Source organism: Oncorhynchus kisutch, linkage group LG6 (genome assembly GCF_002021735.2).
Source record: "Oncorhynchus kisutch isolate 150728-3 linkage group LG6, Okis_V2, whole genome shotgun sequence".
Taxonomy (NCBI): Eukaryota; Metazoa; Chordata; class Actinopteri; order Salmoniformes; family Salmonidae; genus Oncorhynchus; species Oncorhynchus kisutch.
In genome coordinates this window covers 84,764,289-84,788,147 of record NC_034179.2, presented here as the reverse complement: position 1 = coordinate 84,788,147, position 23,859 = coordinate 84,764,289, and the positions used below count along the sequence as shown (strand labels likewise).

General features: G+C 43.2%; 1 protein-coding gene across 2 annotated transcripts in view; it reads right to left on the bottom strand.

The window, feature by feature from the left end:
* The window catches only part of LOC109876184 (uncharacterized), a 171,861-nt gene that overhangs the window by 75,622 nt on the left and 72,380 nt on the right, over positions 1–23,859 (bottom strand). Inside the window, exons 1-2 of one of the 2 annotated variants that reach the window (XM_031828061.1) lie at positions 21,388–21,518; positions 20,977–21,274 (exon numbers count right to left, since the gene is read on the bottom strand). The exons of the other annotated variant lie outside the window; for it this stretch is intronic. Coding sequence (XP_031683921.1) covers positions 20,977–21,274; positions 21,388–21,430 — 341 coding nt within the window. The 5' untranslated portion in view covers positions 21,431–21,518. Of the gene's footprint in view, positions 1–20,976; positions 21,275–21,387; positions 21,519–23,859 lie in introns of those variants that run through there. 2 annotated transcript variants of the gene reach the window in all.

The following is a 23,859-nucleotide window of genomic DNA, read 5'->3' as shown; positions in this document are numbered from 1 at the left end:
AATCTAACTGTTGGTGTCCCTCAAGGATCTATACACAGCCCATGAAATGTCTATGTGTGAGTTATTTATTTTCTTATCAAATGTTTTTATCTTTTTAAATATTTCATTATTAGTCTGTGAGAGTACGGTATGTGTTGTTTACACGTGGTTGATGGGAACAGAGATTAGATCATAGACTCATAGAGAGTTTTACACGGAGATCAGTTTATGCACAGCGCTGCAGCCTCCTGTGTCACTGTGTCTCTGGCACAATAATAAACAGCAGAGTCTTCAGTCTTCATGTCACGTTCTGACCTTTATTTCCTTTGTTTTGTATTTATTTAGTATGGTCAGGGCGTGAGTTGGGTGGGCAGTCTATGTTTGTTTTTCTATGATTTGGGTATTTCTATGTTTCGGCCTAGTATGGTTCTCAATCAGAGGCAGGTGTCATTAGTTGTCTCTGATTGAGAATCATACTTAGGTAGCCTGGGTTGCACTGTTTGTTTGTGGGTGATTGTCTATGTTGTAGCTTCACGGTCGTCATTTGTTTATTGTTTTGTATACAGTGTCAGTACTTTCGGTATTAAAGATTTACCATGGACACTTACGACGCCGCATTTTGGTCCGATCCTTCTCGCCTCTCCTCTTCAGATGAAGAGGAGGACGACCGTGACAGAATCACCCACCAACCAAGGACCAAGCGGCGTGGTAAACAGCAGCGACGACAGCAGCAGCAACAGCAAAAACAGCGGCCAGCATCACAGGACTCCTGGACATGGGAGGAGATTCTAGACGGGAAAGGACCCTGGGCACAGGCTGGGGAATATCGCCGCCCCAAAGCAGAGCTGGAGGCAGCGAAAGCTGAGCGGCGGCGATATGAGGAGGCAGCACGGCAGTGCGACAGGTACGAGAGGCAGCCCCAACATTTTTTTGGGGGGGGGCAGACGAGGTGTGGTAGTAAGCCAGGTAGCAGACCTGAGCTCACTCCTCGTGCTTATTATAAGCAGCGCATTACTGGTCAAGCACCATGTTATGCGGTTAAGCGCACGGTGTCGCCAGTGCGTGCCCATAGCCCGGTGCGCTATAGGGCAGCCCCCCGAAAGTGCCGTGAGACTGTGGGCATCGAGCCAGGGCGTATGGTGCCTGCTCAGCGGGTCTGGTCGCCGGTACGCAGTTTTGGTCCAGGTTATCCTGCGCCGGCTCTGCGTGCTGTGTCTCCGGGGCGCTGGGAGGGTGCAGTGCGTCCTCTGCCTGCGCTCCGCTCGTGCCGGGCGAATGTGGGAGTGGAGCCTAAGGGAGAGGTGCGTGTAGTAAGCACTAGATCTCCCGTGCTTACCCACAGCCCGGTTCAACCTGTGCCTGCACTCTGGAGGGTCCGGGCTAGAGTAGTTGTCCAGCCTGGGGAAGTGGTGCCAAGGTTGCGCACCAGAGCTCCAGTGCTCCCCCACAGCCCGGTCCTTCAGGTGCCTCCTAACACCAAGCCTCCTGAGGGTCTCCCCAGCCTGGTGGTTCCTGTGGCAGCCCCACGCACCAGGCTGTCTCTCTGTCTCCTCCCTGCAGGTGGTCCCGCCTGTCCGGCGCCGCTGTCGGAGCCTCCCGCCTGTCCGGCGCTGCTGCCGGAGCCTCCCGCCTGTCCGGCGCCGCTGCCGGAGCCTCCCACCTGTCCGGAGCCTCCCGCCTGTCCGGCGCCGCTGCCGGAGTCTCCCGCCTGTCCGGCGCCTCCCGCCTGTCCGGCGCCGCTGCCGGAGCCTCCCGCCTGTCCGGAGCCTCCCGCCTGTCCGGCGCTGCTGCCGGAGTCTCCCGCCTGTCCGGCGCTGCTGCCGGAGTCTCCCGCCTGTCCGGCGCTGCTGCCGGAGTCTCCCGCCGTTCCGGCGCCGCTGTCGGAGCCTCCCGCCTGTCCGGCGCCGCTGCCGGAGTCTCCCGCCTGTCCGGCGCCTCCCGCCTGTCCGGCGCCACTGCCGGAGCCTCCCGCCTGTCCGGAGCCTCCCGCCTGTCCGGCGCTGCTGCCGGAGTCTCCCGCCTGTCCGGCGCTGCTGCCGGAGTCTCCCGCCTGTCCGGCGCTGCTGCCGGAGTCTCCCGCCTGTCCGGCGCTGCTGCCGGAGTCTCCCGCCTGTCCGGCGCTGCTGCCGGAGTCTGAGGCGCCAGAGCCCCTCAGCCCAGAGGCGCCAGAGCTTCCGCCCCTCTGTCCAGAGCTTCCGCCCCTCTGTCCAGAGCTTCCGCCCCTCTGTCCAGTGGGGTCATTGAGAGGGGTGGTCATGGTTAGAAAGCCACGGAGGCGGACAATAAGGCGGACAAAGACAATGGTTAAGTGGGGTCCGCGTCCCGCGCCAGAGCCGCCACCGCGGACAGACGCCCACCCAGACCCTCCCCTATAGGTCAAGGTTTTGCGGCCGGAGTCCGCACCTTTGGGGGGGGGGTACTGTCACGTTCTGACCTTTATTTCCTTTGTTTTGTATTTATTTAGTATGGTCAGGGCGTGAGTTGGGTGGGCAGTCTATGTTTGTTTTTCTATGATTTGGGTATTTCTATGTTTCGGCCTAGTATGGTTCTCAATCAGAGGCAGGTGTCATTAGTTGTCTCTGATTGAGAATCATACTTAGGTAGCCTGGGTTGCACTGTTTGTTTGTGGGTGATTGTCTATGTTGTAGCTTCACGGTCGTCATTTGTTTATTGTTTTGTATACAGTGTCAGTACTTTCGTTATTAAAGATTTACCATGGACACTTACGACGCCGCATTTTGGTCCGATCCTTCTCGCCTCTCCTCTTCAGATGAAGAGGAGGACGACCGTGACACTTCAGGCTGTTCATCTGGAGATACACCTGCTTCATGCTGTTGTCTCTGGAGATGGTGAACCGACCCTGAACAGACTGAGAGTAGGCAATATTGCTACTGTCATAATGCGCTGCCACAAATTCTAGTCCTTTACCAGGAGCCTGTTTGATCCATGCAATCCAATAGCCATTTATGTCTAAACTAGAGGCTGTACAGGTCAGTTTGTGGGCTTCTAAAGGCTTTTTAACCACTGGTCCAGACTCAGTCAATGTCTGACTCTGAACACCTGTTGGAAGAAAGTAACATTAGAGCTAATCGCTGGACTCAAAACCTCACATAATAACAATCTGAAGGTTTTCTTCAAACAATATTAGTCTTCACCTGTCAGTCCTATTATCATCAGTAAAAACACAGTAGTAAATGTCATGATGAACTCTTTGTATGACGTGTCTCTGTTCCTCAGTCGAGTCAGTTTGTCTTTCATCCACTCTGCTGTAGATAAGTAGTGATGGAAGAGCTCAGAGTTTTGCATTGACTCCTCCTCACTGTGTGGGAAGAGCAAATAGAGTTTAAATAGAGTTCATGGATGACTTCACTACTCAAGAGGCACTGTGTTGTATGTCTATATGATTTATAAGCGGTTAACTTCATAATATGTTTCAATGTTTATCATATGGGTTAGATATTATTAGTATAGGGTATTTTGACCATGTTCTCCTTTAGTATGTAAATTCTGGACATACTGGATTCATAATCATGCTGCCTAATAAACACCACATGTTCTGGTACCAATTATGCAAATATACCGTACTTCATGCCATATGACCCTCCAGTTAACCTAGCTTGCCCTCTAGTGGCCTTGGTGCAGGGATGATTAGTCATCCTGCACTCAGAATAAACCAATGGAAACAAACAGGGGAGCATGCTACTAAATAATATAATGATTGAATATCACTACTAATTCTGTGCTAATACTGTGGTATTAGTATTAGTATGTTTGCCAGCAAATGTGATGCACACAAAATGTACGCCTTATTTTTCAAAATAAATATTCTGTTTAAGAACGTATGTCCTCCAGACGTTATATTGGATGTCGTTCATACCAAGAGTTACCGCAAGGGGGAGACTGCGATATCTGGGCGCTTTGGTTGGTAATGTACTTTGACCTTGGCACTACTTCCTTGTTCTGAGCAAAACTGTGCACAAACCAGACATCTTATTTGCAGACTCATTTCTCCTGTTTTATAGGTCGGTATTATGTATACATTTATGCGCATTATTGTTATTTGCAAGGAAAATATACTACTAATGGTCTGTTAGTGGTTTTACGAAGTTGTTGTGACAGATGGCTGCTCATTGTTACTCAGGGAGGGTTAGTGAATATATTGCACTGTGTTTCTAGCCATGTATGCTAGTTAAATGAAACGTTTTAAGCTGTGGGGATAGGCCAGTGTGCATGTGAATGGTCTTGCACTGGGTAATGAATCAATGAGTGATGGTGTAAATTGGTTAAATAGGAATTTGGTCCAAATGTATTTTTACCTGTTTGTGATGGATGGTTTATATGTGAGTGATTATTTTTGATACCAAAAGAAAAATACAAAAGATATTTTGATATGTTTTTAATAAATTCTAAGGGAAGTTGTCCACAAACCAGATAACTTATTTCCAATCATGTCATTTCTCCTGTTTTAGAGGATACTATTATCTGTTGACGTGGACTAAACTGTTACACTAACATCTATGTTATTGTTCAAAAGGGGCTGACCCTGGTTTGTGTCACTGTGGAGGGTAGAGAGCAAAGTAATGCATATCTGTGTCATCAGTCTGCAGACTTTGACCTGTTAAAATCACTATGGTTCTAGAAGTGGCTTTGGAAATGCTGAACTTGTTTTCACTAAATAGTTTAATCTAATAATTTAACCACCCCAAATATGAGCAATCCATTCTGGTGCTTTCCCTGCTGGCTGTTGGATCCCAGTTGTTGCGTAGTTATCATTCATCAAAGAATACTCAGACCTTACAGGTCCAAAGACTGTTCATGCTCTATGGCCTTTGGGCCTTGCTGGGTGAGCTCAACACCACAGTGCACACCTGTGAAAAAGAATTAAACAGTTAGTTGGGCTTTTGAAATAATAATAATTGTTTTTTTTATTTGTCTATTTATATCCCCCCAAATGGAGAGAGACTCACAGGATGCAGCTGCCAGCAGCAGCAGAGACGTAGGGAACATGGTTTTGTGTTGTAGTTAAACTGGTGGAAGCTGCACTTGTCTACACCAACTGAGTGAAGGACAGATGGACACTGCTCTTTACATAAATAGATGACCTTCTTAGCATAGAGGTGAGAGGGTTGGTATAAGAGGATAAACATTTCAATGTTTTACTAGGACTGGTTGATATGGCCAAAATATCAGTGTTTTTTTTATAGTATTTTATGTTTTTGAATAATAGTAGTTCTAGGTCTGCTTTATGAATAGTGTGTAACCCTAGGGGTGCAACACATACATTTTAACTGATATTAATGCATCTTTCTCCATTCCGATTGTTTTATACTGTTCAATTCAACTTCAACCCAAAATCATTTCCTGCAATTTCAAATTATGAATTTCCTGTACTCATCTGAGATAATTTCCACACTGCTACGTAGGGCTGCACGATATGGGCAAAACATCTAGGCCTTATTTAAATGTTTAACCATTGAGCCACGATCATGTCTCTTTTTTGTTCTCCATTGAGCATGCTTTTTAGTCCAGGACTAGGTTTAATAATCTGTCCCCCAGAGACTTTTATACCAAGATCAGTGTCGACCAGGTTTTGTACAGCACTGCAGCCTCCTGTGTCTCTGGCACAATAATAAACAGGAGAGTCTTCAGTCTTCATGCTGTTCATCTGGAGATACACCTACTGCTTGCTGTTGTCTCTGGAGATTGTGAACCGACCCTGAACAGACTGGGGGTAGTAAGTGCTACCACTCCCAATAGTTGCGTTGCACTCCAGTTCTTTCCCAGGTGCCTGTCTGATCCAAGCATACCAATCATGGCCACTAAACCCAGTATATGTACAAGTAAGTTTTTTATCTACAGATTCAGACTGAGTCGCTGTCTGACCATGAATTCCTGTGGAGACAAAGTAACATTAGAAAAAATCCCTGGATTCGAAATCTCACATAACAATCTGTAAAAGTACATCCAGTCTTAAAATGTTCCCCTGTCAACCCTATAATCATCAGTAGTAAAGCAATAGTATATTTCATAATGAACTGTCAGAAGTTATGGTGTGTCTCTGTTCTTCAGTCTAGTCAGTGCTTCACTCATCTCCTCCACTCTGCATCTCCTCCACTCCCCCTCTGCTGCTACTCGCTGTTTATTATCTATGCTCCAATGCTTTGCCTTCAGCTTGTCGTCTCCATCCAGGAGAGTAAGAAGTCGGAAGTTTACATACAGTTGAAGTCGGAAGTTTATATACACTTACAGTGGGGCAAAAAAGTATTTAGTCAGCCACCAATTGTGCAAGTTCTCCCACTTAAAAAGATGAGAGGCCTGTAATTTTCATCATAGGTACACTTCAACTATGACAGACAAAATGAGAAAAATAATCCAGAAAATCACATGGTAGGATTTTTTAATGAATTTATTTACAAATTATGGTGTAAAAGAAGTATTTGGTCAATAACAAAAGTTTCTCAATACTTTGTTATATACCCTTTGTTGGCAATGACAGAGGTCAAACGTTTTCTGTAAGTCTTCACAAGGTTTTCACACACTGTTGCTGGTATTTTGGCCCATTCCTCCATGCAGATCTCCTCTAGAGCAGTGATGTTTTGGGGCTGTTGCTGGGCAACACAGACTTTCAACTCCCTCCAAAGATTTTCTATGGGGTTGAGATCTGGAGACTGGCTAGGCCACTCCAGGACCTTGAAATGCTTCTTACGAAGCCACTCCTTCGTTGCCTGGGCGGTGTGTTTGGGATCATTGTCATGCTGAAAGACCCAGCCACGTTTCATCTTCAATGCCCTTGCTGATGGAATGAGGTTTTCACTCAAAATCTCACGATACATGGCCCCATTCATTCTTTCCTTTACACGGATCAGTTGTCCTGGTCCCTTTGCAGAAAAACAGCCCCAAAGCATGATGTTTCCACCCCCATGCTTCACAGTAGGTATGGTATTCTTTGGATGCAACTCAGCATTCTTTGTCCTCCAAACACGACGAGTTGAGTTTTTACCAAAAAGTTATATTTTGGTTTCATCTGACCATATGACATTCTCCCAATCTTCTTCTGGATCATCCAAATGCTCTCTAGCAAACTTCAGATGGGCCTAGACATGTACTGGCTTAAGCATTGGGACACGTCTGGCACTGCAGGATTTGAGACCCTGTCGGCATAGTCTGTTACTGATGGTAGGCTTTGTTACTTTGGTCCCAGCTCTCTGCTGGTCATTCACAAATATGTAATATTCTTTTGTCATTTTTTAAACTCACTAGGGTATGTGGGACGGTAGCGTCCCACCTCGTCAACAGCCAGTGAAACTGCAGGGTGCCAAATTCAAAACAACAGAAATCCCATAATTAAAATTCCTCAAACATACATCTTTTTTACACAATTTTAAAGGTAATCTTGTTGTAAATCCAGCCCCAGTGTCCGATTTCAAAAAGGATTTAGGACGAAAGCAAACCAAACGATTATGTTAGGTTAGAGCCAAGTCACACAAAATCACAGCCATTTTTCCAGCCAAAGGGATGAGTCACAAAAAGCAGAAAGAGATAAAATTAATCACTAACCTTTGATCTTCATCAGATGACACTCATAGGACTTCATGTTACATAATACATGTATCTTCTGTTCGGTAAAGTTTATGTTCGGTAAAATATTTATATTCAAAAGTCTGAGTTTACATTGGCGCGTTATGTTTGATAAAAGATACAACTGTTAGGCATGGAATTTTAGATGCACTTCTCCTTAATGCAAACGCTGTGTCAGATTTATTTACGGAAAAAGCAAACCATGCAATAATCTGAGTACGGCGCTCAGACGCCAAATCCACCCAAAGAGATATCCGCCATGTTGAAGTCAACAGAAGTCAGAAATAGCATTATAAATATTCACTTACCTTTGATGAACTTCATCAGAATGCACTCCCAGGAATCCCAGTTCCACAATAAATGTTAGTTTTGTTCGATAATGTCCATTTATGTCCAAATTCCTCCTTGTTGTTCGGCGTTCGGTACACAATCGAAACCTTAGGAAGCCTTAGGAAGTACAATTTGACCCTATAGACACTGTGTATTCGATAGGCCAAGAGTTGAAAAACTACAAACCTCAGATTTCCTACTTCCTGGTTGGATTTTTTTCTCAGGTTATTGCCTGCCATATGAGTTCTGTTAGACTCACAGACATCATTCAAACAGTTTTAGAAACTTCAGAGTGTTTTCTATCCACATATACAAATTATATGCATATTCTAGCTTTTATGGCTGAGTAGCAGGCAGTTAATGTGAGCACGCTTTTCATCCAAAATTCCCAATGCTGCCCCCTACCCTCGTAAAGTTAATATCTTTTTAAACTTTAGTTTATTATTGAAGACACAGCTGTGTATTATTGTGATCGCCTCCACAGTAATACAAACCAGAACTGGGCCTGTACTAAAACTCACTCCTTCCTTGTACAGTTGAAGTTAGAAGTATATACCAGGAGGGGGCGAGCTGAGTCTGAATATAAATCTAAATATCAAACATCCTATGATCAAATGATTACAACATACCAGTGGAGTCTGCTGAGGGGAGGACGGCTCATAATAATTGGCTGTAACAGATCGAATGGAATGGCATCAAACACATGCAAACCATGTGTTTGATGTACTTGATGCCATTCCACTAATTCCGCTCCAGCCGTTACCATGAGCCTGTCCTCCCCAATTAAGGTGCCACCAACCTCCTGTGCAACATACACTACCGGTCAAAAGTTTTTAGAACGCCTATTCATTCAAGGATTTTTCTTTATTTTTACTATTTTCTACATAATAGTGAAGACACCAAAGCTATGAAATAACACATTGAATCGTGTAGAAACCAGAAAAGTGTTAAACAAATCTAAATATATTTTATATTTCAGATTCTTCAAATAACCACCCTTTGCCTTGATGACAGCTTGCACACTCTTTCCAAATCATGTACAATCAATTGAATTTACCACAGGTGGACTCCAAGTTGTTGATTTTAATACCTAAAGGGGTCCTAAAATTCCAAATCAAATAGCAAAATTATCCATAGTATGAAGGTCTTAAAACAATTCCATGTGTCAGCTTATGTTAGGTTAGAGCCAAGTCACACAAAATCACAGCCATTTTTCCAGCCAAAGGGATGAGTCACAAAAAGCAGAAAGAGATAAAATTAATCAGGTTAGGTTAGAGCCAAGTCACACAAAATCACAGCCATTTTTCCAGCCAAAGGGATGAGTCACAAAAAGCAGAAAGAGATAAAATTAATCACTAACCTTTGATCTTCATCAGATGACACTCATAGGACTTCATGTTACATAATACATGTATCTTCTGTTCGGTAAAGTTTATGTTCGGTAAAATATTTATATTCAAAAGTCTGAGTTTACATTGGCGCGTTATGTTTGATAAAAGATACAACTGTTAGGCATGGAATTTTAGATGCACTTCTCCTTAATGCAAACGCTGTGTCAGATTTATTTACGGAAAAAGCAAACCATGCAATAATCTGAGTACGGCGCTCAGACGCCAAATCCACCCAAAGAGATATCCGCCATGTTGAAGTCAACAGAAGTCAGAAATAGCATTATAAATATTCACTTACCTTTGATGAACTTCATCAGAATGCACTCCCAGGAATCCCAGTTCCACAATAAATGTTAGTTTTGTTCGATAATGTCCATTTATGTCCAAATTCCTCCTTGTTGTTCGGCGTTCGGTACACAATCGAAACCTTAGGAAGCCTTAGGAAGTACAATTTGACCCTATAGACACTGTGTATTCGATAGGCCAAGAGTTGAAAAACTACAAACCTCAGATTTCCTACTTCCTGGTTGGATTTTTTTCTCAGGTTATTGCCTGCCATATGAGTTCTGTTAGACTCACAGACATCATTCAAACAGTTTTAGAAACTTCAGAGTGTTTTCTATCCACATATACAAATTATATGCATATTCTAGCTTTTATGGCTGAGTAGCAGGCAGTTAATGTGAGCACGCTTTTCATCCAAAATTCCCAATGCTGCCCCCTACCCTCGTAAAGTTAATATCTTTTTAAACTTTAGTTTATTATTGAAGACACAGCTGTGTATTATTGTGATCGCCTCCACAGTAATACAAACCAGAACTGGGCCTGTACTAAAACTCACTCCTTCCTTGTACAGTTGAAGTTAGAAGTATATACCAGGAGGGGGCGAGCTGAGTCTGAATATAAATCTAAATATCAAACATCCTATGATCAAATGATTACAACATACCAGTGGAGTCTGCTGAGGGGAGGACGGCTCATAATAATTGGCTGTAACAGATCGAATGGAATGGCATCAAACACATGCAAACCATGTGTTTGATGTACTTGATGCCATTCCACTAATTCCGCTCCAGCCGTTACCATGAGCCTGTCCTCCCCAATTAAGGTGCCACCAACCTCCTGTGCAACATACACTACCGGTCAAAAGTTTTTAGAACGCCTATTCATTCAAGGATTTTTCTTTATTTTTACTATTTTCTACATAATAGTGAAGACACCAAAGCTATGAAATAACACATTGAATCGTGTAGAAACCAGAAAAGTGTTAAACAAATCTAAATATATTTTATATTTCAGATTCTTCAAATAACCACCCTTTGCCTTGATGACAGCTTGCACACTCTTTCCAAATCATGTACAATCAATTGAATTTACCACAGGTGGACTCCAAGTTGTTGATTTTAATACCTAAAGGGGTCCTAAAATTCCAAATCAAATAGCAAAATTATCCATAGTATGAAGGTCTTAAAACAATTCCATGTGTCAGCTTAGCACCCCCACCCTCCCCCAACATCTTAGACTCAAAAAATTAACCAGTACCAGCTACTGTACAGGTAGGATGTGACAGACTGCAGGAAAAGCATTAGAGTGGGTTGATAGAAATGTTGCAATATATTATAGTAAAAAGCTGAAAAACAAGTTCAGTATCACCAGAGACACTGTCAGCAGCACAGTGCTCGAAGACCACAGAGATACAAACCAGGACCGGACCTTTACAAAAACTGAATACCCATGTGAATTAAACACTATTGCCACATATGGCCCTCATTGATTTAATGTAATATAATAATATCAATCAAAGAACTGCTCCATAAAATAAAACTTATATTTGATACACTGGCACAATAAGTGGGTATGTCACTAATACATGTACACCTTGAGTCTTCACCAAAACTTTTCTCAACAGTACCAGTACCCCCCCCCCCCCCCGCAAACCTGAACCTATAAGGGGAGGGTCCGGGTGGGCATCTCATCTCGGTGGAGGCTCCAGTGCGGGATGCAGACCCCGCTCCGCTTGAGGCTTTCCCCACTTCGGTGGCACCTCTGGTGCGGGGATCGTCGCCGGGGACTCCGGACCGTAGATCGTTGTTGCAGACTCCGGACCGTAGATCACTGCTGGAGGTACCGAACCACCGATCGTCGCTGGAGGCTCCTGACTGGGGACCCTCGCTGGAGGCTCCCGACTGGGGACCGTCGCTGGAGGCTCTGGACTGGGGACCCTCGCAGGTGGCTCCGGACTGGGAACCCCCCTGGAGGCTCCGGACTGCAGACCCTCGCTTGAGACTCCGGACCGCAGATCATCACTGCAGGCTCCGGGCCATGGATCATCATTGGAGGCGTCGGGCCATGGATCATCACTGGAGCTGTCGGGCCATGGATCATCACTGGAGGCTTCGTGCCATGGATCATCACTGGAGGCTTCGTGCCATGGATCATCACTGGAGGCTTCGGGCCATGGTTGATCACTGGAGGCTCCGGGCCATGGATCATCACTGGAGGCTTTGTTCCATGGATCATCACTGGAGGCTTTGTACCATGGATCACCACTGTAGGCTTAGGCCATGGATCATCACCGGAGACCAGGAGCGCTGAGCCGACACAATCCGTCCTGGCTGAATGCCAACTCTAGCACGGCAAATGTGGGGAGCTGGAACAGAGCGCACCAGGCTGTGGATGCGTACCGGAGACACAGTACATGTAACCGCAAAGCAAGGTGCCTGAAGGGTCACACGCTCCTCAAAGCAACTGTCTTGCTCCAGACTCCAACCCCTTCAAACTCTTTCATCCCTCTCCACTGCCAACCACTCCTCCTGCAAACGGTCCAACAATTCCTCCTCGGTCTCGGACTAACCCCTCAGCACCGACGCCCACATCATCTATCATCTAATGTTTTTGGGGGCTGCCTCTCGGGTTTCCGTTGTGTCCTCTCCTCCTGACCACGCTGCTTGGTCTGTTTGTGGTGGGATTTTCTGTTGCGTCCGTCATTGAATGAGACCAAGGTGTAGCGTTGTAAGCGTACATCTTTATTTATTTTGATGAACACCAAAAAAACAACAAAAGATAAATGAATGCAAAGTTCTGCAGGCTATACAGCAACTAACAAAATCAAGATCCCACAACTGAAGGTGGGAAAAAGGGCTGCCTAAGTATGATCCCTAATCAGAGACAAAGATAAACAGCTGCCTCTGATTGGGAACCATACTAGGCCAACAAAGAAAAAGAAACATAGATTTGCCCACCCAAGTCACACCCTGACCTAACCAAATAGAGAATAAAAAGGCTCTCTAAGGTCAGGGCGTGACACTGTTGTTCAGACACACCCTTTATGAGAGAGCAGAAGGACTCAAAAGTAATGGAAAAACACTGATATCAGTATTATCCCCACAAAATAATCCACACACATTACAACAGTGAAAAGCACATAAATTACATGAACTCAAAGTCAACTTTACAGAATTTAGTTCATATTAGCAATTACATTTTGAGTATTTTATCGGACAGAATTAAATGTAACTTTATAGGGCTGCAATCCCGTTACCGGGATCGATATGACAACAGCCAATGAAAGTGCAGAGCTCCATATTCAAACAACAGAAATCTCATAATTAAAGCACAAATAGAGATAAAATTCATCACTAACCTTTGATGATCTTCATCAGATGACACTCATAGGACTTCATGTTACACAATACATACATGTTTTGTAGGAGTGCATATTTCTATAAAAAAATCTCAGTATACATTGGCGCATTACGTTCACTTGTTCCAAAAACATCTGGTGATATTGCAGAGAGCTACATCATTTTACAGAAATACTCATTATAAATGTCGATGAAAATACAATTGTTAGACATGGAAATATAGATACACTTCTCCTTAATGCAACCGCTGTGTCAGATTTCAAAATAACTTAACGGAAAAGCAAACCATGCAATAATCTGAGTACAGTTTTCAGACAACAAAGCAGCCAAAAAGATATCCGCCATATTGGGTAGTCAACAGAAGTCATAAATAGCATTATAAATATTAACTTACCTTTGATGATCTTCATCAGAATGCACTCCCAGGAATCCCAGTTCCACATTTAATGTTTGATTTAGTTCGATAATGTCCATCATTTATGTCCAAAGAGCTACTTTTGTTAGCACGTTTGGTAAACAAATCCAAAAGTCATGAAGCGCGTTCCCTAGTTGCAGATGAAATGTCAAAAAGTTCCATTCCTGTCTGTAGAAACATGTCAAATGAGTTATGGAATCAATCTTTAGGATGTTTTTAACATAAAACGTCAATAATGTTCCAACCGGATAATTCCATTGTCTTCAGAAGTGCGATGGAACAGAGATCGGAGCTTGGAGCTTCAATCCCCGTTTTTTGATTTGGGGGTTCAGTTATTTTAGTGATTGGACCTGGGCTGATAGTTTCTATAGGAACAGAGACCAATGACCAATATGTGGTGCTCTTTGTTTCTGCATTTTATTCATGACAAATGTACAGTGTGAAAGAGCCAGTGGCTCTGATGTCACAGACATCATTCAAACCGTTTTAGAAACTTCAGAGTGTTTCCTATCCAAATCTGATCATATGCATATATTAGCAACTGGGACTGAGGAGCAGGCCGTTTACTCTGGGCACCTCTGGGCACCTTTCATCCAAGCTACTCAATACTGCCCCTGCAGCCAATAGAAGTTTTAATTTGATCAGCAAACAGAAATATACTAAAACTAAAAACAGTAATGGATCAATTATAGGTCCTTATGGGAACTCCCCATAGATTCACAAGAGGATTTAGCAGTAAGAGATATATCTAATTCAATAGAACTTGTATTGTTCCACATAGGGAAATGTTCTTGTTTTTGTGTTGTTCAGCATTGTAGAAAATATAAAACACATCTAGTCTGAACATCCTATATGTAAAATCTGAAATTCAGCGAGCAGAATAAAGGACAGGGAGGGGAGATAATGAAGGAAGGTATTTATGTTTTTAAATTTGATAAATATCTGTTTTTGCTTTGTCAATATGGGGTACTGTATATAGATTGTTGAGTGAAAACAATAATTTAATACATTTTAGAATAAGGGTGTAACGTAACAAATTGTGGAAAAAGTCAAGGGGTCTGAATACTTTCTGAATGCACAGTATATAGTGCGTTTCAAGGCCCCAAAACTTCTTATTGATACACTGGCACAATAAGTTGCTTTGTCACTATTACATAAACACCTTGAGTCTTCACCAAAACTTTTCTCAACAGTACCAATATACGTAGAATTTTAGACCACTAGATCTACGGTGAGAAACATTTAACATCATAGAGACGCAAATGTGTTTCTATTCACATAGATCCAAGGTCTCCTCCCATTTCAATAGTCTGATATAACTGCCCTCCACAGACCATCTCCCTCAGTCACGACGACCACTCCCAGTCTGTGCTTCTACTTTTACAGAATTTTAGATCCATCCCACAATAAGAGTTCTATAATGTATGTTCCTCCTGGCTCTCATCTCAGGTGAGTTATATATTTTTCTAGTGTAGGAAACAGGAGAGGATCTGTGCTAATTGGCTGGTGGGTGATAGACATCTAAACTCTCTGTCTGTTTTTCAGCTGTCCAGGGGCAATCACTCACCTCCTCTGAGCCAGTGGTGAACAGACCGGGAGAGTCAGTTACACTGGCCTGTGCTGTGTCTGGAATACCCCTGAGCTGGTTACACTGGATTTTGGATTTCTTAAACAAGCCTTAGAAAGTTGTTTGCAATTTCAGTTAAATCCAGCTGAAAAGACATAACAAATAGTACAACAATATTGTGGTTAAACTCAAATATAGTAATTGATTAAAAAAAAACATTATTTTAATACAATGTTCAAAAAGGCATAATTTTGTAAATTATACTGTAAATAGGACTGATGGAGTTATGTTACACATGCAGCTAACACAGATTTATACGGATGTATAGAATTTTGCACAAAATAATGATTATTTGTCTCTCTGAAACGGACATATTCAGCCCGGCAGTCTATGTTTGTTTTTCTATGTTTGGTTTCTGTTTCGGCCTAGTATGGTTCTCAATCAGAGGCAGATGTCGTTAGTTGTCTCTGATTGAGAATCATACTTAGGTAGCCTGGGTTTCACTTTTGGTTTGTTTCCGTGTGTGTGTTTGTCGTTTCGGTTTTTGTAGATTTCACGTTATCGTTTATTGTTTTTGTTCGAGTGTTCATTTGTCTTTATTAAAAGCATTATGGACACTTACCACGCTGCACTTTGGTCTTCCTCTCCTTCACCAGAAGAAAGCCGTTACAATGCCACAATTTAATAGTAAAAAAACACACTATTCTCGTTCATAAGTTCTTTAAATGCAAACTCTGTGTCTGATTTCAAAAAAACTTTACAGAATAAGCCAGCCATGCAATAATCTGAGACGGCGCTCAGAAAAATTAGTCACAATAGCCGCCATGTTGACATCAACATAAATCGAATCAAATCAAATCAAATGTATTTGTCACATACACATGGTTAGCAGATGTTAATGCGAGTGTAGCAAAATGCTTGTGCTTCTAGTTCCGACAATGCAGTAATAACCAACGAGTAATCTAATCTAACAATCCAAAAATACTACCCTATACCTTTATACAAGTGTAAAGGGATAAAGAATATGTACATAAAGATATATGAATGAGTGATGGTACAGAACGGTATAGGCAAGATGCAGTAGATGGTATCGAGTACAGTATATACATATGAGATGAGTAATGTAGGGTATGTAACCAAAGTGGCATAGTTTAAAGTGGCTAGTGATACATGTATTACATAAAGATGCAGTAGATGATATAGAGTACAGTATATACATATACATATGAGATGAGTAATGTAGGGTATGTAAACATTATATTAAGTAGCATTGTTTAAAGTGGTTGGTGATATATGTTACATATATTTCCATCAATTCCCATTATTAAAGTGGCTGGAGTTGAGTCAGTGTGTTGGCAGCAGCCACTCAATGTTAGTGGAGGCTGTTTAACAGTCTGATGGCCTTGAGATAGAAGCTGTTTTTCAGTCTCTCGGTCCCTGCTTTGATGCACCTGTACTGACCTCTCTTTCTGGATGATAGCTGGGTGAACAGGCAGTGGCTCGGGTGGTTTTTGTCCTTGATGATCTTTCTGGCCTTCCTGTGACATCGGGTGATGTAGGTGTCCTGGAGGGCAGGTAGTTTGCCCCAGTGATGCGTTGTGCAGACCTCACTACCCTCTGGAGAGCCTTACGGTTGCGGGCGGAGCAGTTGCCGTACCAGGCGGTGATACAGCCCGACAGGATGTTCTCGATTGTGCATCTGTAGAAGTTTGTGCTTTTGGTGACAAGTCAAATTTCTTTAGCCTCCTGAGGTTGAAGAGGCGCTGCTGCGCCTTCTTCACGACACTGTCTGTGTGGGTGGACCAATTCAGTTTGTCCGTGATGTGTATGCAGAGGAACTTAAAACTTACTACCCTTTCCACTACTGTCCCATCGATGTGGATGGGGGCGTGCTCCCTCTGCTGTTTCATGAAGTCCACAATCATCTCCTTTGTTTTGTTGACATTGAGTATGAGGTTATTTTCCTGACACCACACTCCGAGGGCCCTCACCTCCTCCCTGTAGGCCGTCTCGTCGTTGTTGGTAATCAAGCCTACCACTGTAGTCTCGTCCGCAAACTTGATGATTGAGTTGGAGGCGTGCATGGCCACGCAGTCTTGGGTGAACAGGGAGTACAGGAGAGGGCTCAGAACGCACCCTTGTGGGGCCCCAGTGTTGAGGATCAGCGGGGTGGAGATGTTGTTACCTACCCTCACCACCTAGGGGCGGCCCGTCAGGAAATCCAGTACCCAGTTGCACAGGGCGGGGTCGAGACCCAGGGTCTCGAGCTTGATGACGAGTTTGGAGGGTACTATGGTGTTAAATGCTGAGCTGTAGTCAATGACCATTATTCTCACGTAGGTATTCCTCTTGTCCAGATGGGTTAGGGCAGTGTGCAGTGTGGTTGCAATTGCGTCGTCTGTGGACCTATTTGGGCGGTAAGCAAATTGGAGTGGGTCTAGGGTGTCAGGTAGGGTGGAGGTGATATGGTCCTTGACTAGTCTCTCAAAGCACTTCATGATGACGGAAGTGAGTGCTACGGGGCGGTAGTCGTTTAGCTCAGTTACATTAGCTTTCTTGGGAACAGGGACAATGATGGCCCTCTTGAAGCATGTGGGAACAGAAGACTGGGATAAGGATTGATTGAATATGTCCGTAAACACACCAGCCAGCTGGTCTGCGCATCCTCTGAGGACACGGCTGGGGATGCCGTCTGGGCCTGCAGCCTTGCGAGGGTTAACACGTTTAAATGTTTTATTCACGTCGGCTGCAGTGATGGAGAGTCCGCAGGTTTTGGTTGCGGGCTGTGTCAGTGGCACTGTATTGTCCTCAAAGCGGGCAAAAAAGTTATTTAGTCTATCTGGGAGCAAGAAATCCTGGTCCGTGACGGGGCTGGTTTTCTTTTTGTAATCCGTGATTGACTGTAGACCCTGCCACATACCTCTTGTGTCTGAGCCGTTGAATTGCGTTTATACTTTGTCTCTATACTGACGCTTAGCGTGTTTGATTGCCTTGCGGAGGGAATAGCTACACTGTTTGTATTCGGTCATGTTTCCGGTCACCTTGCCCTGGTTAAAAGCAGTGGTTCGCGCTTTCAGTTTCACACGAATGCTGCCATCAATCCACGGTTTCTGGTTTGGGAATGTTTTAATCGTTGCGATGGGAACGACATCGTCAATGCACTTTCTAATGAACTCGGTCACCGAATCAGCATATTCGTCAATGTTGTTGTTGGAAGCAATGTGGAACATATCTCAATCCACGTGATCGAAGCAGTCTTGAAGCGTGGAATCAGATTGGTCGGACCAGCGTTGAACAGACCTGAGCGCGCAAGCTTCTTGTTTTAGTTTCTGTCTGTAGGCAGGGAGCAACAAAATGGAGTCGTGGTCAGCTTTTCCGAAAGGAGGGAGGGGGAGGGCCTTATATGCGTCGCGGAAGTTAGAATAACAATGATCCAGGGTTTTACCAGCCCTGGTTGCATAATCAATATGCTGATACAATTTAGGGAGTCTTGTTTTCAGATTAGCCTTGTTAATATCCCCAGCTACAATGAAAGCAGCCTCAGGATATGTGGTTTCCAGTTTGCAAAGAGTCAAATAAAGTTTGTTCAGGGCCATCGTTGTGTCTGTTTGGGGGGGAATATATACGGCTGTGATTATAATCGAAGAGAATTCCCTTGGTAGATAATGCGGTCGACATTTGATTGTGAGGAATTCTAAGTCAGGTGAACAGAAGGACTTGAGTTCCTGTAAGTTGTTATGATCACACCACGTCTCGTTAATCGTAAGGCATACCCCCCGCCCCTCTTCTTACCAGAAAGATGGTTGTTTCTGTCGGCGCATTGCGTGAAGAAACCAGCTGGCTGCACCGACTCCGTTAGCGTCTCTCGAGTGAGCCATGTTCTGTGAAGCAAAGAACGTTACAGTCTCTGATGTCTCTCTGGAATGCTACCCTTGCTCGGATTTCATCAACCTTGTTGTCAAGAGACTGGACATTGGCGAGTAGTATGCTAGGGAGTGGTGCTCGATGTGCCCGTCTCCGGCGCTTGATCTGAAGACCGCTTCATTTGCCTCTTTTAGGACGTCGTTGTTTTGGGTCGCAGGCTGGGATCCGTTCCGTTGTCCCGGGTCCGCTTCGCGAAAGTCATATTCCTGGTCGTAATGATGGTGAGTTGACGTTGCTATTATATTCAGTAGTTTTTCCCGACTGTATGTAATGAAACCTAAGATTACCTGGGGTACCAATGTAAGAAATAACACGTAAAAAACAAAATACTGCATAGTTTCCTAGGAACGTGAAGCGAGGTGGCCATCTCTGTCGGCGCCGGAAGTAATTGACAAGAAATGACCATGATAAATATTCCCTTACCTTTGATGATCTACATCAGAAAGCACTCCAGGAATCCCAGGTCCACAATAAATGTTTGTTTTATTCGATAATGTCCGTTATTTATGTCCAAATACCTTATTTTGTTAGCCCGTTTGGTATACATATTCAAACGCTCATTCTGGCCAGCGTTACGTCGGACAAACTTCAAAAAGTTATATTACAGGTCGAAGAAACGTTTCAAACTAAGTACAGAATCAATCATTAGGATGTTTTTAACATATAGCTTCAATAAAGTTCCAACCGGAGTATTCTTTTGTGTCTTCATGAGCAATGGAACGCAAGTGGATGGCATGAAAAATGCGTGTGATCAGAAAATGTCTGACTGCCAGACACAGGAATGATTCTGCTCTCATTCACTCCCACAACACAGGTCTCATTCAAATTTCTATAGATGGGGGACATCTAGTGGAACCCCTAGGCAGTGCAACATCATTAATATCTCAAGGGGATTTCATTGGGGACTGCAGTGAATACATACAAAGCTCAGATTTCTCACTTCCTGTTTTGATTTCTCCTCAGGATTCTGCTTGACATATGAGTTATGTTATAGTCACAGACATCATTCAAACAGTTTTAGAAACTTTTGAGTTTTCTATCCAATACTAATAATAATATGCATATATTAGCAACTGAGACGGAGGAGCAGGCCGTTTACTTTGGGCAACTTATTCATCCAAGCTACTCAATACTGCCCCCCAGCCATAAGAAGTTAAGAAGGTTAATATTGCCCCCTCCTGGGAGATACATAAAACTCCTACTGTTTAAGGGGTGGGTGAATTTTGGTGGTTTGTATCACTGTGGAGGCGAGCACAATAATACACAGCTGTGTCCTCAGTCTGCAGAGTCTGTCCTTTTAAACAATGTGTTGCTGGAAGTGGCACCAGTGATGCTGAACTTGTTCATATTCATAAGTTATGCTTCATTATTGATACAGTACATCCAATCCACTCCAGTGTTTTCCCTACAGGCTGGCAAATCCAATTTGTACTAGAGCTAGTAACAGCGTATGAAACCTTACATGAGCTGGTCAGTATTGGAGGCTGGCTACAGCAATAGAGATGGAGGGAACATGGTTAGTGTTGAAGGTGAACTGGTGGGTTTTGCTCTTCTCTACTCTCCAGGACTCAGAGGGACATACTAATACAGAGTTGTTTTATAGGGAGAGGTAGAGGAGGTGAAAGGAAGAGAGGGGATAGGTGAAATTAGCATTGGACCAGAGGGTTGGTTTTCATTGATGTAGGGGAAAGGGGAGAGGGGTTATACTGTAGAGGCCGGCATACTGAAGCTCTTATGTCATCTTAATTAGAGGGTCCACAGTTTGTAACTTGTGAGGTTGGACCTTGTGATTATATATTATATTATGGAGAAGGTTGGAGCTATACTATATATAGATATTATCTCTAACACCCTTTCAAAGATAACCATGTAGTATAAACTAAATTAATCATTCCATGGGTGGGATTTTACTTGTTAAGAAGTGTAATATCTGTGTTGTTGTTTGTGTCACACTGCTTTGCTTTATCTTGGCCAAGTCGCAGTTGTAAATGAGACCTGTTCTCAACTGGCCTACCTGGTTAAATAAAGGTGAAATAAATAAATACATGTTTTTTTAAATATCACACCTCCTGATTGATACGTGTAACTCCAACTGTTTAAGGAATGAGTGAGTTTTTGTGCATGTCTGTCCCTGGTTTGTATCACTGTGAGTCTCGGGCACAATAATACACAGCTGTGTCTTCAGTCTGCAGGTTCTGTCCTGTTAAAGTCACTATCTTGTTAGAGAAGTCTAAAGTGAGGCTGAACTTGTTTTTCAGTGAATCCTTGTAGATTGTGTTTCCAGTATATATTTGCCCAATCCACTCCAGTCCTTTCCCTGCAGGTTGTCGGATCCAAGCTGTCCAATAGCTAGTAACAGAATATGAGACCTTACAGGAGATGGTCAGTGGTTGACCTGGCTGGACAGTCATAGAGGCTGGCTGAGTGAGTTCTTCACAGTGAACACCTGTGGGAAGAGAAGTAAGGTAGAGATAATTACAAGCTCCAAATAGTGTCAAATCATATCAGTCTAATTACGTTTTCATTAATGTATTATTTCCCCCAGATTCAAAGACTCACAGGAGGCAGCTGCCAGCAGCAGCAGTAGAGTTTCAGGGAACATGGTTTGTGTTGAAGCTGAACTGGTGGGAGATGCACTTCTCTACTCTCCAGGACTCAGAGGGATGTTCCGTGGAACACACAATGAGAGACTGTTTATATAGAGGTGGAGAGAGTGAGAGAAGACTAGTGACAAGTGATATTTGCATAAGATAGTGAAACAGGGAGAAAATAACTGCCAATGTTAGTGAAAAATGGTGGGGGTTAGAAAAGGTCTCAATTATGGGACACAAATGACATGGATAGTTTATTGCATTGTTGGTAATCCTAATATGTTGAAAAAATTGATTGAAATTATGATCCTTGTTAAAACATATTTCCATGGATGTGCTTGTGAACATTGTCATTAAACAACAATCTGAGGGTATTGATGCTACTTGTGCTGAATGGGGAAGTATTTTTTGAACAGCTCTCTCACCACTCTCTCTCAATATGTATACTGGGCACAGTAATACACTGCTGTGTCCTCACTCTTCAGGCTGTTCATCTGTAGGTACAGCTTACTGCTGGAGTCATCTCTGGGTGACTCTACCCTGGACTGTCTGAGAATAGAATGGACTCGAACCACCAGTGTGTATAAAGGCAACAAATCCAAATTCCATCCAAGCCGTATGGTACCTACTGAATGTGAACCCAGAGGCTGTACATTGTTATTATCCTCACCTGTTAGATAGTGTCATGAAGTTGGCCTGTGGGTAAGGTTTATGACCCCCCCCCCCATAAATACCTTTCTCCCTTCCCTCTCGCTTGACTCTACAGAGGGACTCTTGAATAGCCTTTGTTAAACATAGAGAGTCTGGGAACATCAAACAAGTGGAGGCAAAGGAACTATATTTCGGTAATAGAACCAGTTGAAAATATGCGTTGGTACTTAATGAATATGATGCCAGTTCGGTTGTCATCTGAGACATTATGACAGATGACAGGATGACATAAACTGTATCTGGGAAAGTCTATACATTATAGTTATTTGATTCACATGGAATTGTTGTGCAATTCAATTGATTAAATATAAAATTATTTGTGAAAAGATTAAATGTAATTTTAGCTTCCAAATTAGAGATTTGGGTTTTCATAAGGATAGGGCTCTGCTCAATCAGTGGCCCACCCCTGTGAAGAGACATGGGTTATAAACTATGAAACACACCCTTCTCCCTCCACTATATAAGCCCTTGATGAAATACAACCTCCTCTTCCGAGGACGATAGGACGACGGTCCATACGTTGAAAAGGACTAACATTTCAACTACAGAACTAAGCCAACCTCAGCGTGAGCTTTGGTTGTGAATGGTATAAACTTTGAACTCTTACTCACTAAAGAAGTGAGACATCCTAGCTGTTGAGTTAGCAACAGCAGCTGTAAACGTGGGCTAGGAAAGGACGGACAGAGTATCCCATCTACCACACAACAACGACACTGCAACAATTCCCGTTCACCACCAAAGAAAAATCTTCAAAAACAAAGGACTCTGTTGGGCAACACGGCCTTCCATCTACCACCAACCTACCGAAGCGCAGCTCAGAGTAAATAGTTATTGCATTTTCCTTTTCCAAATGGGCTGTAATTTAGAATGCGTAAGATTCTGTATTTACGATAGAGTAGCTGCCTACGGCCCGATAGAGACACAGCTTCTCCCTTTGTTCCTCAAGTCTTCCCGCTCTTTCACTCAACCCCAACCCCGTTTCTTTGTGTAACCAGCTGTCATATCTGTTCCGTCCGCTAGGGACGTTTTCCTTTATGACATAATTTGTAATCAATGTATGATTTATTCTGTGTATATGTAATTCTGTGTGATTAGTTAGGTATTTAGTAAATAAATAATTAAACCCAATTTTGTATTGCTGATTCAACTTGTTAGCCAGGGTTCGTGAAGATAAACAAGAATTTACAACTTTCAGATGAGACTGAAATAAGGTGACAATTAATATTGACTGCTATTGATGTAAAATATTACTAGGTCTTTAAGAGTTTATTCGGAAGATAACAGCTCTATAAATATTATTTTGTGGTGCCCCAACTTTCTAGTTAATTACGTTTACATGATTAGCTCAATCAGGTAATATTAATTACAGAGAAAGGATTTTATAGAATAGCATGTCATATAACTTAATCCGGCATAGCCAAAGACACGACAATAGACTGTCAGTAAGAATACTCCTGTGGTAGGAAACATGGTGATTTGTTAAGTCCTCTAAAGGTAGTTGAGACAGTCCTCTGCAGAAACAGCCTCCAACACAGACATTAATCAAGATGGAGGACTGGAGAGATTTGCATGAGCTCCTTCCTCTTCACTGGAAGGGCCAATCACAGGAGGCTTTGATATATCCCTACATTTGACCTGGTATGAGGTCATCTTGAGATGCTCTGTAATGGAATTTAACAACATTGACCCAGGAAAAACTTAAAATGACTTATAACATATGACAGTTGAG